Source organism: Cygnus olor, chromosome 4, assembly GCF_009769625.2.
Source record: "Cygnus olor isolate bCygOlo1 chromosome 4, bCygOlo1.pri.v2, whole genome shotgun sequence".
NCBI lineage: Eukaryota > Metazoa > Chordata > Aves > Anseriformes > Anatidae > Cygnus > Cygnus olor.
In genome coordinates, this window is record NC_049172.1 from 59,560,943 (window position 1) to 59,575,443 (window position 14,501).

The following is a 14,501-nucleotide window of genomic DNA, read 5'->3' on the forward strand; positions in this document are numbered from 1 at the left end:
TGCACTCAATTTTACATCCTTCACAATGAGAAGTATGTAATAAGCAGTTCTGAAGATCAATGTGGTTGCTTTATTCAATGAAGAACTATGGTCCTACAAAACCGAGTTTATAAATAATGTATGTATGGAGTACCTTTTCATCTGTTTCCATCCCAAAATGGGGAAGCAGGATTAAAAATACATGCTCTCCTTTCAGCTAAACATTTTTTTTTTAAACCAGATAATTTTACTCAAATTTACAAGAGTTTAAGCTTCAAGAATCGTTGGTCATTGCTGAATGCAAATAAGTACAAAGGAAAAATATATTAAGTTAGCACAATTGATCTTTCATCATTTTAAATGGTACCTTATAAAATTTCCTGTAAATTCAGCCTGAAATACTCCCATCATTGACTGTCATCAAGTAGAGCAGGGTCACTTTGGGAAAACCCATTCTCAGTGATGTAAATTACAGGGATATTCTATGTATCCTAGAACAAGAGAGCAGAAGTTTTATTCAGAACAGATGTAAGAAAGTCCATAAAATCAGATGCATTACCCTCTATCTTTTCTAAGCTACAAACTAAAACTAGTTTTCATCAAATTGCACTGACCCTATTAACTTAATTTTCCATGAGCTGACCTTTTATGACTAACAATGGAAAAGCAAAACTGTGCAAATATCCATGAAGACAGTGAAATGACTTATTTTAATGAGAAGACTAAAATATCTTTCCTGCATTAGCATCTGCTTATTGTCACTGCTCCTTAACCCCTTGGTACTGGCAGTCACCGCACGTCCCATTGCCAGGAGTAGATGCATGCCAGGAATGCCTTACTGCTGGAATCACAAAGATCATTTCTGGAGTTCAAAAGATGATATAACACTGGTGTATCATTTCAAATTGTAAAACAGCTATCAAGTACAAAGGCAATAGGAAAACACTAAGGCTCCTACTCTTAATAGATAGCATGCAAAAATTAAATTAAGAATCCCAAGGTGACTCGTCTATTTATATATCGTCCAATGTCTTATGCCATCCAGATGGGCTCCTCAAAAAAACAAATCACTCATATTACTCATTGGATTCTCAGAAACCTCGTTGGCCAGCTAACAGTGGTTAAATAGTCCTGTGAGCCTTATGTCATACCTTGATATAATACAGAAGTCAGTGTAAACCCCATGGTACTACAGCCAGCCACAAACTCCCAGTTGCAACAGGCCAAGAAGGATCCATTGTTTGTTCAGCCTCACAGACCATTGAGATACTTAGCTTCTTGTCTGTATTTCCTGATCTTAAGTGAAATAGTTCAGAGCAAAGAAGTCAGCAGTATTCATGACCATCATTTTTAACTCTTTACTGAATTCCAGAAGCCTTGATGATTAGTTCAAAAAAAGGAATGTGTTGCTGAAATACTGAACTTCTTGATGTCTGGATATTCACCATCAGTAAATACTGTTCTGATAAACCTATCTAGGGTAAAGGATAGCTGCCATGTAAGCTCTGGTACCAGGTTTTGTTGTAGCTGGGGCTATGCCCTTTTCACAACCATCTACACCGACAACATAAGGCTTATTAACAGTCATCCACAGATTCACTCAGTCTTCAAATGCTCTGCAGCAATATTTTGCATGAATATCAAAAGTCTCAATGATCTTTTCAGATCTCCAGCCCCTTTATCTTCTAAAGACTGAGGTAAGTCAAAGTGATACAGTAAGCAGGATGCCATTTGCCAAGTTATTAATGATTTTGTTGATGTAATTGACTCCCAAAAACATTGAAAGGAATATGAACGGGTTAACTTACTAAATTTATTACATTTTTACATGAAGATACCTCACTGCACATTTTTCTCTGTTATGAGATGCAAACATTCTCTCTCAACTGCATGCTGACTACTGTCACAAGACCCCAGAGTTGGCAAAAATGCTCAGCACACAACATCTTCCATTCAGGCACATAAAATAAAATGAGGATGCAAATTTTCAAAGTAGATCAGTGGACAGCAGCTCCTCAGGAGAAACATAATTCTGATGGGTGCTGGTCACATGGAAATATAATCCTTTCATTAAAATGCCTGAATGGCAGCCCAACTGCTTGTACAAGACCAAAATGCATTGGAAAAATCCTGACACTTCAGAGTATGATAGGTAGATTTGTTCCAATGAAAGTATTTCTCTCCTTGAGAACTGTATCTTTAAAAAAGTTTAGTGTCACATTCAGCAAGGTAACCAAGCTGATCTTTTATGATTTGAATTTGGTTAGTTGGGTAAACTGCTTCCTCTAGGCTGTTCTGTTTTCTATTGCTCTCCATGCCTACATCAAGACAAAGATACTGTCAATGCGCTAAGTACTTTGCAGTGGTGTGAATTTAATCATTCCCTCATTCGATAGGGCATCCTACCAGATCTACATGAAATTTATGGCTTTTCATGGGACTCTGGTAGATTTTAGGTGTTTAGGGCACTGGTTTATTTAGCTACCAACTTGAATGGCTTTGCAATATTTTATCCAAGCAACCAACTCTCTTCCTTTTACACCACCGTTATGCAGACAGTTCAGTCCCTCTGGTTCTAAGAAGGAATTAGCTCACCGTTCTAAAATCTCATGACTTCCAACCTTTCTTGTCCCCCGTTGATAAGACAGAGTTCAGCTACAATTTCTTGGATACACTGTTAATGGCGACCAGCACTGGGGATGCATTTCTAGAGGCTTAAAAGGAATCCACCTTCTGTTCAGATTTAGCAGCGGCTGACATGAATATGTTTCCTAAAGGACTATTTTTATGCTGCTGAGTTCACTGCAAGTTTAAATATCAAAATACCTTAAGCCCTCATATAAGCATTTTTAATTTTGCTTAAATCCAAACACAGCTACATTGCTTTTAAGCCTTTTGAAAACACTAGATATAGCAAAACACATCATAAGCTCTGGTTCAAAGAGTATCAATTAGCCTGCTCTTTTACTAGAACTATCTGGTTTAGTGAGGTAATTGGAAAAGGCCAACAGAGGCCTTGAAGTATTATTTGTTAAGCTAAGAGGCTCCAGCCAGGAATAGGTCTCCATCATGCCAGTGGAATTTAGAATCAGACAGCCTTTGCTTCAGAGACTTGGGCTAAATATACCAAAGTGTTTAAGAACCTTAGAAACCTAAAATTCATTGAGGGTTTGTGGGTCAGCTGCTTAGGAAATGTCTATCCCAAGGAGTTGCTGTATTGAAAACCAAAACTGAAAAAGGTCTAAAAAAGTTGAGAACTCAGCAGAAAGGAGGAGGAAGAAAGGAAAACTAAGCTGCACAAGTTAACAAAATGTAGGCTTAGGAGATTACATACGGTTTGTATTATTATTATCAGTGTGTGAACCAGATATTTTTTTAATTCAAATGAGGAAATTGGTTGAGTAACAAATAAGTCTGTACTGTATTGTACTATACATTCCCAGCAGTGTGTAGGTCCAGCTTTGTGTGTATTGATATTAGACTTCAAATTATCCTAATTGCAAATGACTGATCTTAAGGATTTGTGTCAAACGGCTTTTTTTAATGCAACATTTACTGCAGCAATCAATTATGAACCCCATATATAGAAAGTGCCTTCCTGTAAACAAACAGGTGCAAACACATGCCTTAGCACAGCAAGACTCAATAAGTTTGTTTACAAAGTAATTCACAATAAATCTCACAGGTGGTTTGCTTTTTCTTCCAAGCACAGCACCAAGAAAACACATTAAATTCTGAGGAGATACATGCATGTGCCTGAGAATGCACCCACATAAAAAGGGGAATGATTATATCAGAATTCTAATTTTTGAGAAGAATATTCTTGCAATTTGCAACCCATTAGGTGCAAATACAGTTTGTTTCTGTTACATTTGAACAGTGCCCCATTTAAATTCAGAGAGACTGGGTGTGTGTTAACTGTTGCTGGTGGGACTACAAGTTTTACTACATAACCACAATCTAGGACAAACAATTCTTCACTAGTATATAATTATACCATGTTGAGAGTAATGCTCAACTAGAAGACAATATTTTTTCTTATTCTATTTTTCAAATTATAAATTGCTTAGTAAAATTTATAACATTTAAGCTCAACCAGCTACCATTCATTCTTTACATTTCAATTAAACACCAGTATTGGAAAAGATTTATCCTTTGTGTTAGGGAAAAAAGAGAGAGAGAGAGAAGGATATCTAACTGCATCCCTGAAAAATATAAATGTCAATTCAAAATTCCAGATTGTGCCATACCTTCCAGAGTAGCCTGGTTTAGTGTTTATGGCTGTATCTGTGGGTTAGCTAAAAGTAGAAATAACAGCAGAAAACTATCCTCCAGGAAAATGTGTAGATAAGGGGTTTTTTTTTGGAGACACCCCGAACTTCTGGTATTACAGACATGTAGGAGCATTTTGTCATGGGAAACTGAAGGATTCTTCTTTTCTCCTTTCTATCATCTTTCTCTCACCATCCTGATTCCCTGCCTTAATGCTGAAGTGAGGCAAAACATCAAACTCTCCCAGACCTAATAGCCCCATGCCTGTTGCTTCTGTCTTCCTCCACATCTGCACCTAGTATTTAGCAGCTAACCTCTTCTGCTCGGGGCAGCTTCTAGGGCACAAATAATCATGCAAAAATACTTCAAAACCCTATTTTGATCCTGACGTGTTTTAAGAACAAGACACCTACAGCACTGCTGCTTTAAAATACCCCACCCCCACCGAGCTGGAAACAGAATTGTTTTAAAGGTTTTCAAATGTCCTCTGTTTTAGGTGTGAAATTGGTAGTGAATCTCTTGGTGTGAATGATTTCATTTGAAAGGACATTGCTCTAAGCTTTCTAATTCTTCACATGCTCTTTGTAAAAATGTTTATATAGAAGATGATGGCCTTTCCGTGCTAGGCAGTTACAATTGCTTCAACAGATCACTGCACAAGAGAAGTGAACTCCTGCCTAATGAAAGCTGGCCTACTTGGAGTTCCTCCAATGCCCTTTCACTAAATGTAAAGTTCATAATATTAATCAGGCAACTGCTTATACTGGGAATCGAGTGAACATTTTCTGAAATTATAGCCGAGTTTTGTCAAAATGTTAGCTTTCCTTACCATGTGTCTGCTATCTTCCACTCTGATGACTGAAAAACAAAGCCTGTTCAGTGGGCAGCTCTGTGGCATTGTATGGAGCCTGCAGCACTAGCTGAAGGAATATCAGTACAGGAAGAAACCACAAGGACCCAGCCAAATTTAAATTCAATGTGCCACAAAAAACATTCTGAGGGAAGGACAAGCTGTGCTAGTAAAAGTGGGCCGCATATTGTAAATTTTGGTGGCAAAGGGAAGGCTTCCGTTCAAGCCTCTACGGGATGCTGGCACAGTTTTTGCAGTCATGCTCGGCAGGGGAAAATGGCTTGGTTGGTCTGTTTACAGCAGATCCACCAGCCCCCCCTTCCTGAATTCTTGAAACAAAGGCTCCTTTGCTCTCTGGTGAAAAATATAATCTGCAGAGGACAGACTGCTGCCTGTTGAACAGCCAAGCTCTCCATGACCAAATCCTGCAGAAAAATATTGCTTCTGCTTCTTAGTACAGATCAGAATAACCAAGAGCATTTTCTCTGAAGCCTTCCATTTTTGCAGTCTTCAAACCAGTGGAAGAAAAGAATTACCAAGGCAAACACGGCCCCAGAAGTGCAAAGGTATATATCTTCTTGGTAGAACTGAGATTCAGAGTAGGAGATGGAGCTGAGATTCAGAGGTTCATCCAAATCTGCTTTGCATGTTTTCCTCAGAATGTTATCCTCCCAGCATACAGGAGACCTCAGCCAACTGCTTTGATTCTCCCATTCTTTCTGGTTCAGCTTCAGTTGCTTTTATACTTCACAATTCTCTTTATTTCATCTTTTTTTCCATTCCCTATTTTCTGCAGGGAATGCTGCCATTTCCTTTTTTTTTTTTTTCCTAGTAAGTCACCTTCATCTTTCCCCCAGTCTATACCAACAGAATTAAATAAAGAAATCAGATGTGCAACAAATTTTATACCTGACATCTAGCAATCTGGCCAGCTTTTTTTATGTGCTGTATCCCTTTACACTTATACTTTTATATTATCTGCTGAGGTTGTGAAAACTCTTCTCCTCAGAGCAGGAGCTGTCTTGTGTTTGTCACAGACATAGTTCCTAGCTGAGTCTGAAGAATCCCCTTTAATTCTCTAAAATAAATAAATAAATAAAAATCTGGGAAAAAAAAATGCCCCTCTTAGTGTAAAACAGTCAACATGAAGTTCAGTACATCAGAGTATACTGATAAGCTATCTAAATGTATTTGCCAAATAAGAGATTTGTCTATTGTAAGCCATCCAAAAATATCCTTGTGGCTAGGATTCCTGTGACTAAAAACATTCTGATGAAGCAAAATGATTTAAAGTTACAATTAAACTGAAGTAAGCAAAAATACATAGGAAACATAACACTAATCCTATCCCAAAAGATTGTGCTATCCAAAGGGATCTAGAATATTAATTAGTAAGTTGTTGCAAACCTATAAAAAATCATCCCATAATTACTCTGAAAAAAGTTGCAATTTCAAAGCTACACTGCAGAATAGCATACTGGATTAATTATGCCAGACTGCAGCAATAACCTTGAATTAAAGCTGCAACCTTCTATTTTTAAGAAACAATTGCCTTTCTGGTTGATGAAACCTGTCGTCCCATCAGGTAACAGACGTGACCAGGAAAGAGAAAAGCGATAATGAGTCAATCCAAGCTGTTTGATACATTTCAAATCTTCCTCCCACAGAGTGTAGCTGCCACAAGCTACATCACCAGTCTGGTTCTTGAAAACTCGATCTCCTCCCTGATGGGTGAATGTGTCCCAGACATTAGGGCCCTTTCCATCTGCATTCCAGCCTTCTGCTTGAAAAACAAAACTTGGTTGTTACACTTTTGACATCAAAAAACATATGTTGAATGTAAATATTTACCACAAAGTAGGCACAAAAACCTCAAAATCCTAAGAGCAAATCAAGCAGTATCTCTCTCCCCATGTCATTTAAAGTAACTAGGAACTTTCAAGCATTGGTATATACATTTGCATTACGTTTTGCATTTATTCATATTTTTGCTTGCTGCTAATTATTTGAAAATCCTGTTTCAAAAAGCACGAGTTCTTACACACTTCATACTTCCTTAGCCAAAAATCAGATGTTTGCAACTCTGGAGATATTACAGGTTTTCACAAAGGGCATTTTCTAATGCAGCTTCCATCCATAAATGTAAAAGATCAGTCCATATCAAAGAAAGCCTTTAGGGTATGAGAAATATATCCAGCAAATCGGCACTTATGGCTTTCTAGATGTCCTTTGAAAATCCTGACAGTCTGTTAAAAAGAAAGGAATGCCATTATGAGCCATGGCCCTAGGCATATACAAGCTGAATTAATAACACAGCTCTGCAAAACTTCTGCTTTTTGCTTAGCCAAACGTTCACAGAAATGAATTTTAAATGTTCAAAATCCCTGCACCATTTTCTTCACTCTCATAGTTTTGGGAAATTTCTTTACAATCCCAAAATCGAGATAGTGAGATTATGTTTAAAATATTCAAAATTTAGATGTTGTTTGAGATTACACATCATTAACATTACATAGTACTTAAGCCAAATAAATGCACCTTCCTTCCTGACGAGCTTCTTTGTCTTTCCAGAGCAATGCTGTAATGGAGGCAAACATTTTATTTTTAATGTGGAGAGCTCTGTAAACCTACACTCCTGCAAAGTGTGATTTTATCATAAAATTCCAAATAACCCCAAAATGACCAACATCATTTACCAGCAAGATTTTTCAGAGCTCCAGTGAATGCACTGTTCCAGGGTTACTCTCTGAAAACTAAAATGACATTGTGTGTTAAAATCATGTATAAATTAAATATCAGTTGGGTTGTAAGATTAATAACTATATAATAGCTACATATCAATCCTCAATAAAAGTGTTTTAATAATCAATTAGTATCATAGAAATTAGAGATGGAGAAGAACTATTAGGAGGTCATTGAGTCCATCCCCTGCCAACGCAAGATTGCTCCCTTAAGTATATTCAGTACTTAATACACATCTGTCTTATTAAATCTAAGTTTAATGCAAGGTTAAGCATATTGAAGACACTTAATTTAAAGCATTACTAAAATTTGTAATATCACTTCTATAACCTAGCTTTTCAAAGATCATTGTCACATTTCATGTTCTTTACAGAATTTTATTGCAGCACACGAACACCAATACATCTACATTTGGTTGGTCAGTAAATTAAACTCTTATGTGGGACAACCTTCAAAGTAGGTCAAATTTTAGATCCAGACAGTTTGAGTTTCTCTTAATCTCAGATTTTATCACAGACTTTGCACTCTGCCTGTATGGTCTTCAGAAAAATACAGTACTAAGAATTTTCTCTATCCTGCTTTTGATTTCAAATATGCCTGCAAAAATAAATATTCATTTCAGAGGAGTGCATGAAATAACAAACAATAATAATTCTTTGGTGGTACATAGAATGTGGAAGCCTTTAAGAGCAGGCTTCCTGCACCACATCGATATGGTACAGCTCCTTTTCACCACAGTGGGGGTAAAGGGAAGCCAAAAGCTGCCAGAATGGGCAGCTAAGACACCTTCATTTAAGAATCAGAAGCTAGTACAGATGCTGCACCATTGCTTTTTGTGTCTGCCTTCCTCCAGCAAGGGAGGTGAGAGGGAGGGGGAGAAGCATTTGATTTTCAGCACTCTGACAGTACTTCTTTGGTGGTCATTAGCCACTATAAAGCCGATGGCGGCTGTGGCAAACAGACCCACTTTCAAGCATTCCTCATCTTGTTCAGAGAGCCTCTCTGTACCATGTGGAGTACCTGAGCTAGCTAAATAAAGTGTAGGAAGCAATCTAGCCAAGGCAACAGAGAGCTCCACATACACTAAAGTATCCTGCTGAGCCACAATTAGCCTGCACAGAGCTCTGCTCTGCTTCAGCTAGCTTCAATGAACTGAGCCTGCTGCACCTCTAAGCTTGTTCAGAAACCCCTATGCTACACAGCAGTTCATAGTGGAGACATACCCTGAGTTTTAGCAAGCTTCAGGGCCAGGAAAAAACAGCAATAAGGAACTGATTTTACATTTCAAACACACAGGTGAGGTTTAGCTATCAAATCCTTACATAGTACAATAACATGCCATCAAGTGATTAATCTAATGATGAACATGATGAAAGGTGATGCATATTCCCCATTCTCTGCAATTATTACAATAGAATAAGATAGGATTATTTTCCTTTTAAGTGGAGCTAGTGAATTGGGGCTATTACTGATCAGACTATTTTAGTTTTCATCTGCTTTCCAAGTTAGGTTTTCTTCTAACTCAGCTGTGCTTTTACCTTTCAGAGTGAAGTTTTCCTGGCCTGGTCTCTGCCAGGTAAAATTTTGTTTGAATTAATGTAGCTCGTATGTAGGCATATGAAAGAAGTGAAGAAAACCACTTTTACCATTACAAGAATTTTTAGCAACTTTTCCCTCTCTTTCAAAGAAAAAAAAAATCAAGCAGAGAGTTGAAATTTAGCATAGAAATGGCCCTCAGTAAGAAGAAGTGCCTTTGAGTGTTCTGGTGCAAATTGATTTTGATTTGACTGAGTCATGAACCTCCGAAATCTGCACTTTGAGCATGCAGAGTACAATTGGTATGATTTTTTAGCACTTTGAAATATACAGAGTGAAGAAGGTTGTGCTGTGCATAAATACATAGCTGACTAAAAAAAAAAAAAAAGTAGCCTGTCAGCTCTTGCCTCATCTACTGTGTATCTTGTGACATGTGCAGCAACTAGGTTTGGAGTCTACAAGAACTATTGCTTCAATCGTGCTGCCTTTAAGTCAGAAGCTGCATAGCTTCCACAGCTTTCAGGAGGAGGAATTCCCTGTTGAGTTTCTTACTTCTGTGGGAAAAGGGTCATTTGAGCAATGTCTAGACCACATTATAGATTTTTTTTTAACGTTTCTCCCACTCAGAGGCCTTAGGAAAGCTCATTAAAAATACATTAAGAGAACATTAAAGTTGCACATCTAGCCACTCAAAAGGCAGGAAATTATAATGTCATCTGTATGCACACACAATTCACATTTTAAGAATAAGTTAGCAGAGCTCTGCGCATTGCAGGACTCAAGTTAGGATCTGGCCCAGAATATCGATTCCCAGGGACAAGCGAGCTGTTCAGGCTATTAGGTGAAACGAGCAGAGCTCGTTAAAAGGTTCGAGGCATGGGCAAGTATTCTGGCTTTCAGCAATAACCAAGAACTAAAGGCTACATCCTCAAAGACAATTTTAGATCTACAACTCCCATTTAGGCACTGAAATCAATGGGAGCTAAGTGCCTGTACGCTGCAGGGTATAATATGAGAAAATCAGATCTATATGTATTTTAGAGGTCTCTAAACACACATTTATGAAGAGAGAAAGGTTGGGGGTTTACAGCTGTCGGTGTCCCTGTATCTTACAGGTTTGCATTCCCTACTCTGCCACATAGTTTCTTACCATCCTGGGCAAACTACTTTACCAGTGCCACCATTTAGTGTGGAACATGGCACGTGCATGGGGGGGTCTCCCACTGTTAACCTCCCAGTTCACTGTTTTTCATATTCCTTGAAGATGAATTCCTCCCTGAGGACCCCCATGAGTACCAATGTCTGATGAAATAGTTCTCCCATCCGTGCTCTTTTGGAACAGCCAATAGTAACCTACCTAAAGTAGCTCTAGAGAAAGGAAATAAGAGCTAGTGGGAAAATGACTTATTTCTGCCCCTCTCCCCCCCAATAGCTAGTGGTGGAGGTTCCTCCTCCATTTCCATTACTTAACCATATTTCTGAGATCTGAATCACCTTTTACCCTCCTCTTACTGCTCAGGCCAGAAGTGTTTAAGCAGAAGTGCTACATGCATTTGCATCAGAGGCAGCATCCAGGCAGTGAGGCAAAGATCAAACACTCTCCTTCCTGGATCCTGACTTCCTGCTCACTTGAAACTTCTTTAACACTTTGGCAGCTAAAAATTGACACCTTCAATTTGATATGCCGCTGTAGCTGCACCCCAAGCAAATCCAGCTGGAAAAGCAATATCCTCTAGCACCAGCTGCAGAGGACAGGCGAGTACACAGCATTATGCGATGCTATGGAGATGTGGGCTTCGTTTGCAGACAACAGTTTCTGGCTCGATCACTCTTCCACTTGTTACAAGCAGATTCTATATTGAAGACAAAAATAAACCCTGTGCAGCTTCACAGGCTGAAGGGTAAGCCGTGCACTTTGCATATCTCCGGATTAAAGCAGAGAGGTTCAGTTAGCTAACAGTGAAAGCGAAAAAGGCAGCAGTGGAAAAGCCTACAGTGGTCACGGTAAAAGGGCTCCACCTAGTCTGCAGCATTGGCACACAGAGCAGGTTCCCATTCCCCTTCACCTCCCCCTCGTAACCCACTCCCCAGCCAAAGGACTTTGGTGACCCTCTAGTCAACATCACTCCTTCAGTGACCAGGCAAAGAATCCTTTCCACTCCTTGCTAGCTTCAAAAAGCAGCAGTGCCTCTGCATTTCTGGCATCAAATGTGTATTTTTTCTCTCACCATACCAAAACAATTGGCCTGTCCATGCTGTAGTGGATGAGAAAGGACGTTTTAGCCATTGTATGCTTAGCAATGGAAATCAATGAGTAGAAGAATCAGTTTTATGTGGGAGTACATGCAGAAGATCTTTCTCCTTCTTTAAAGTCCCATGGATGCTCTTTTTTTTCTTCTAGAGCAGCAACGACAACCACATGTGCCAGGATCAGCATCTGCAGAGCAGTCCTCAGGTGTCTACCTCTACCTTCTGCCAGCGCTGTTACTGCTCCCCTGCCAGCAGGCAGAGAGGGAAGCAGCAGCAGGAGGACCAGCCTGGGTAAGACTGTAACTAGTGGGATGGGCTGAAGTAGTTTACTGTCCCTTTCCAGAAAGCTGCAACACCTGGCACACTAGATGGCACTACTGCAAATTTATTTATTTATTTTTGAGTTAGAAGTTTTTCTCCCATTTATTACACTACCACAGCTATACTGCTTTTGCCAAGGTCAGTATCTACACTTATTGGACTGCTAGACAATAATGTCTGACAACTAATATTTTTTTTGTTTACTTCTGTTTCACCTTTTTGATTTTGAAACCTTTCCAGGTGAAGACCTACTCCTACAAAGTGTTATACTTGCATGTAATACTTTCTTTTACAAGGAAAACAAGAAAAACCTTAAGATACACAGAAAAGCCACTAATACAGCTAGTGCACATACTTTTCCCAGAAAAGCACACAACAGAAGAGTCAACTTATTAGGAAAATATATTCTTTGCAGAGATGCAGAGAAGCTGATTTAAATCCAAAGTGCACATTACAGAACCAGACAGTGCAGATGCAATGCAAAATGAATCAGGCTTTCACAGCAGGCATGCATTTCCTCAAGTGTCTTTCAAAGGAAAGGTAAAGGCTCTTTGAATACAAAGGAACAAAGGGGGAAATGAGGCACAACATATCAATTTGTTCTCAAAACACACATTGATGCATAGTTCAGACAGACGTACATCTCTCTCACAGGTTTCATACTGATGACTAAAGACTGATGCAATGAATGAGTTAATGCTCTCTGGTGGAAGCAGCCTCCTCAGGCTTTCATTTGCAAGGAGGTAAGCATTGGACAGTTAACACTAAAACTCATCAGGGACATCTTAAATCATGATTAATAGGTATTAATGAACCAGAGTAATTATGCATATTTTTTACATCATTAAATGTTATTGGTAGGTACCTTTTAAAATGTAAGTGACATTAAATCTTTTCCCAGAAAATCATACAATTCAATTTCACAAGAGATGTAATAAATATGTAACTCAATAATATGGGGGAAGAGGCAGACAGGAGATAGTAGCAATAAAAACCCAATAAAAAGTTTTATAAAAATGCTTAACCATAAAAACAAGGCTAAAAAGTGTCACTGCTGATTCTCTGGCAGGAATCAACAGAGACAGAGATGGGTTTTAGGAGAGATTGAGTGGGAGGAAAATATTCCATAAGCAGTCTGGGGAAGAGTGAACAAAATTTGCCTCAGAGGTTAAGGCAGATTCACAGTAATGAGATAGCAGACTATGTCAGATAAGTAGGCAGATACTGAAAGATGCAGAGCTTCAAAATTCAGAGAAGCTGAGTTTCTAGCAGCTAATCTCAAACTCTTCTGGCAGCCCAGTTTCTAGATTTGTGACCCCACTTTGGCTAGCATTTCTGGACTCATGAACCTGTTTCTTGTTGCAGAAGTGGGACTTGCAATCATATTTCCATTAGACCCACTCCATGTCATGGCCTTTAGGATGCATGCCTGGCTCATCCAGCCTTCTTCATCCTTTGGCAATTTCCCCCACATCTAATAAGTAGCCTCACCTCTACCTAAAATTCAGTAGTCCACTGCTCCATTGTTTTGTCCAATACATATGTACAAAACTATAAGAGAACTCAGTTCTACCTAGAGGCAATTTTTTTCCAGATTAGATTTTGTTGGCTTTGTTTGTTTGTTTGTTTGTTTGTTTTCACATTTGTACTGACACAGATTATATGTAACTAAAAGAGCTCAAGCAAAATATCCCTAGGAAAATTTGAGCAGTTCTTGGATATCCAAACACACTCGGATAAACATATTTTTTGGTAAGTCAATAAATAACAAGGGTAATTGGGTTTGATGCTAAGAGTTGGCAACCTATCTTTATAAAATGCTAGGTATTATATAAAGGTCAAGGGTGAACAGGTTTTGGTGTCGGTACCTTTAGTCATGTGGGATTAATTAATATCAGAGGAATTATATCTTGTCAAAATTAATTTTTCCCGACTGATTCTGTTTCTACATATCCTATCCTGTTTCTACATTCCTATCTACATATTATAAATATGTTTAATAACATTTACTATACAATTTATAAATTAAACTTTGGAGGGGTTATGAAAATTAAAATCTCCTGAAACAGTACACTGTGCAGGAACAGAAGAAGGATACAGATGCTTTGCAAGCGTATGTCTCTGAAACAGCCAAAGATAGAAGTTCACATATTCTGCAAGTTGTCTTTGAAATTGCTACTCATAAATTTAGCTTCCATCCCTGGCAACATAATGGAACAGCTATTGAGAAAACAAATTTACTAAAACACTTTGAAGTCTGCCAGACAAAGTTGATTTTTTTTAATTTTATTTTATTGTGATACAAAATTAATGAACAGACAGCAGAAGATATACTGTCATGTGCCTGAATATTATCAGTATACTGTTTTCTTTTGGACATTTTAGCACTGAGCTTAGGTGTTCTCAATTACAGAGACAGTTTCCACCTTGCACTGTTGCTGCAGGAGAGGACTCCTAACTTTGATCCCCTAAATTAAGCCTTAATTAGAAGCTTCTGCTGCGCTGTGGATTAGCCTTTCTTCTCCCATCTCTACTGTGTCAAAATACTGTT

At 38.5% G+C, this 14,501-nt stretch overlaps 1 protein-coding gene across 1 annotated transcript; it reads right to left on the reverse strand.

Annotated features, from left to right (window-relative positions):
- Positions 1 to 1,450: 1,450 nt before the first annotated feature.
- On the reverse strand, positions 1,451 to 11,666 carry LOC121069350 (cytosolic beta-glucosidase-like). Its single transcript, XM_040555452.1, is given in 6 exon segments — positions 1,451 to 1,659; positions 1,662 to 1,702; positions 1,704 to 1,746; positions 6,648 to 6,881; positions 11,049 to 11,121; positions 11,613 to 11,666. Coding segments are annotated over 6 exon segments (654 nt in total).
- Between the last annotated feature and the right edge of the window lie 2,835 nt (positions 11,667 to 14,501).